Source organism: Belonocnema kinseyi, chromosome 7, assembly GCF_010883055.1.
Source record: "Belonocnema kinseyi isolate 2016_QV_RU_SX_M_011 chromosome 7, B_treatae_v1, whole genome shotgun sequence".
Lineage (NCBI taxonomy): Eukaryota > Metazoa > Arthropoda > Insecta > Hymenoptera > Cynipidae > Belonocnema > Belonocnema kinseyi.
In genome coordinates, this window is record NC_046663.1 from 74,774,226 (window position 1) to 74,778,143 (window position 3,918).

A 3,918-nucleotide genomic window follows, 5' to 3' on the forward strand; every position below is an offset into this window, starting at 1 on the left:
CTATTAACATATTTTGTTTAACATTCATCTTTTCGGTTTGAAAATAAATTTATTTTTGTAGATACTTCATCTCTTTTGGTTAACTTCTCTTTTGGAAATTTATGTAGTTGTTGAAAGTTATTCATTTTTGGTTAAATTCAACTGTTTTTGATTTTAAAATCAAATCTGTTTTGGTTGAAATATCAATGATTACATTTCTGGTTAAAAATAGATTTCTTTTTAAGATAAAAATTAATTACTTTAGTAGAAAATTCGTCTTTTTTTGTAAAAAATATTAATAAATAAATTTTTTAGTTAAAAATCTAACGGTTCAGTTAAAAATTCGTATTTATTGGTTAAATAAAACTTCTCCTGATCTTGAATAAAAATATTGTTGGCTCCACCTTTTAGGTTAAGATTAACTTTTTAAATTAAAAATTTAATTTTTTGGCTGAAAATGTACTTGTCTGGTTGCAAATAACTATTTTGGTTAAAAATTCATAATAATTTCGGACTGAAAATTCAACTGCTTTGTAGAAAATTGGATTTTTTAAGTGATTTAAAAAAATGTACTTCGTAAAAGAAATAATCTTCTTGGATTCAAATTTAACTGTTTTGTGCAAAGCTAGTCGTTTTGGCTTGGAAACTCATCAATTTGGATGAATTTTTTTCTTTGTTAACTAAAAAATTGCTCTTAATTAAAGTCCCAAACCGGATTGAACAGATTTTTACCAAAAACCTTCCCTCCGCCCAAATCTTCTTGAGTTATTTTTGAATGACCTCCAAATAAATTTTTTCGGCAAAAAGTTCATTAAATAGGGACAGTCCTGAAGATTTTTTGACAATTTTTAAAAAGAAAAAATGTATAATATTATTAAATACATTACCTCCTCACGGCAAGACCTCCGATCAACTTGTATCGCAAAGATTCGGCCTGCGCGATAGCGCAAAGACCTCTCGTTGCAACTTTCTCGGCGTAGAGTTCGACGGTGTTATCTTTGAAGTTGAACCTCTTTTGGACGACAGAGGTCAATTCCCTGATTCTGCGACCTTTTTCTCCAAGAACGCTTTGGGTGTGAGTGGCCATAAGGATGATTTCAGTGCGTTGGGGCGTGACACGCACCTCAACTCCAGAGTAACCATCTTCGGCGAGTTCACGAGTCAAAAACTCGTTCAACTCTGCTTTGAAAACTCCGTCTCCTACAAACTGTACAGAAGATTCCCTTTACAATTTTATACAGCAATTATCCATTTACTAACTCATTTTGTTTCAAAGTGACTAAAATTTGTATCAGAGTAATTATTTCGAAAATAGACGTTTACTGATATAATTATTCGTTCTTGAAACCTTTCACTATAAAAATTGTTCAATTTTAAGAAAGCAAATTTTAAACTATCCAATTTTGCCAGTTTTAATCTGAGATTAATCAATTAGAAAAATTGTAGAATAGAAATGATAATAATTTAATATAATATAATGTTCCTGCCTTAAAATAAAAAAGGACTTGTTGGAAAATTACAATAAAAGCTATCCAAAATTTAAACTAAATAAAAAATTAAATTTCAAAATTGTATGAAAATTTAAAATAAAATCACGAAAATTTAAAATTTGTTTCTTGAAACACACAATAAAATTAATCTAATGTACCAAAAATTAGGAATAAATCTATGGTAATTAAATCACTGTCGATTTCTTGAACATGTTTACAAAATTTTGTACCTTGATTTGAAAGCAACAATTAAGGACCAGTCCAACAATGACTGAAACAATAATTTAAAAAATGCTGGGAGAATGGAGAAAACAGAATTTCATTAAAACTGTCCAGTGTCACTTTGTTTTTAGGTTACAACATAACCTCAATATGTCATTTGTATCTTACAACAAATGAGCGGTCAACAATCACTGAAAAATGATTAAAACTGAATTTCTGGCCATAAATGTTGATGCACTTTGCACTATTACACGAAGAGATCACTGAGTTGGAGATTTGAAAACTATTAAAATGAAAAGGATACGCAAGCATGAAACGTCTAGGGGTTAGGGAACAAAAATATCCATGTCATCTGCAGCTTTAACACTAAGTTTTTACGAATAATTTAGAATATTATCATGAAGTAAATATCACAGAATACGGGACGCGTAATATTTTTTCGATTTTATTAAAACGCGCATTAATATTTGTCACTAACCTTCCTCTTCTTTGAAATCGAACGGGCCGCCATGATCGATGTCTTAGCGAAAAGAACCAGACGATTCGAACCAGAAAGCAACCGGAATCTAAGAAACGGAAGTGCGATGCTAGTCAGTATAACAACTGTATTTCCTTTTTTTAAATCTTTGCTGATCAAAAATTTTTAAAAGCAAATCCACAATACTAATTAAGAATTAAACAGTGTTAATAAACAATATTTATTAATTTTTTTTAATTAAGTGAATATTTCTTTTTCAAATTTTAGAATTTTATGTTTCGAATCTAAATTTTGTTTATTCTAAGAAAATCTTTAAATTATCATTCTTATACGTGTATATAATTCGTATATCATTAATTTTTAAGCTCGATACTTTATTTCTAATAATTATTTATCGAGTTAAAATAATTGATATATTTTATTTATAAATTTGCTGCATTAAGAATATCAGAATCTGCAAGTGGTCGTTTAACTTGAATAAAACTTGGTGAAATTATAGTGAATTATAAGAGTTATTTGATTCGAACGGATTTTCGAAAATTTTCAGAATTTTTCGAGTTAAGCCATATCGAATATTTCGCTTGCATTTTTTTGAATTATCGACATTTCTGGATCCGATAATTTCATTTTTATAAAGCTTGGACGTATTAGGTATAAAATTAAATTATAGTATATAAATTAAAATGATACATTTTTGAAATATAAAAGTGAAGAACAAATTTTTTTAAATTTTCCTCGAAGAAAGTAAAAAACCTTTATTCAATTATGCATGAAAAACCTTTGATTTATTTTTTTAATACCGAAAAAAGTTTCATAAGGAAACCACTTGGTATTTCACAAATAAAATGCATAGAGATCATATCTTGTATTTTTTAAAGGTTTTATGTTTAGAAAATGTATATTATTATATTTAACACCTCCAGTTTTCATCAAAAAAGATTAATTATCAAAAGATTAATTAAAGATTAATTAAAAGATTAATCAAGCAAGTAATTAAAAATAATAGTGTTACACTAAGGTTATATTTTATTTCAGGACTTTTGCGTTTTTTAAAAGATTTATTCTAAAGTATCACATCGTATTACAATGTCTTGAAAATACATGTATTAAATTAAGATTCGCGGCAGTGAAGCACCGCTAAATAAAAAATGGTAAATATCTGTGTATATATATATATATCATAATGTATCGATTAGTTGATTACTTTTCGAGTCTTAATACTTTTTTGAAAAGAAAAATTCAACCGTTTTTTCTCTTGATTTTTTTTCACGCCTTGGTAAAAAGAGAGAATTTTTTTATTCCAAAAAATGAAAATTCACGTTTTTTGCCAAAAAGGCAAAGAAATAAAAGAATGTTAAAAAATAAAGTTGTTTCTCTGAAAAAGATTTAGAAAAAAGTCTTGCATTATTTTCAAGAAATTTGCGAAAATATTTGTAAATCCTTTCAGATTTTTCTTTCAACAATACAATTTTATGGTGTCATAAGAAAGCAAAGAGAAATATAAATTAACAGTTTCAAAAACTTTAACGTGAAATTTTTTCTTTCGAAGTCGACATTTTTTGTTAAATACTCAATTGTCTCCTTCTTGTTTTTTCTTCACAAGATAAAATTGTACTGTTGAGAAAAAATTAAATTTTTAAGAATTTGATACATATTTTCGCATAAACCTCAAAAAGAAACATTTTTTTTCCTTTTGACTTTTGTCATTACTAATGTCGTTTTGGCAAAAAAGTTATGTATAATTTATAT

General features: G+C 27.0%; 1 protein-coding gene across 1 annotated transcript in view; it reads right to left on the reverse strand.

Moving 5' to 3' along the window:
• Nucleotides 1-2,264, reverse strand: part of LOC117176816 (40S ribosomal protein S3-A) — a 5,500-nt gene extending 3,236 nt beyond the window's left edge. The window contains exons 1-2 of the mRNA XM_033367134.1: nt 2,170-2,264; nt 867-1,186 (exon numbers count right to left, since the gene is read on the reverse strand). Of these exons, the coding sequence (XP_033223025.1) occupies nt 867-1,186; nt 2,170-2,202 (353 nt within the window). The 5' untranslated portion in view covers nt 2,203-2,264. The remainder of the gene's footprint in view (nt 1-866; nt 1,187-2,169) is intronic.
• Nucleotides 2,265-3,918: the final 1,654 nt, after the last annotated feature.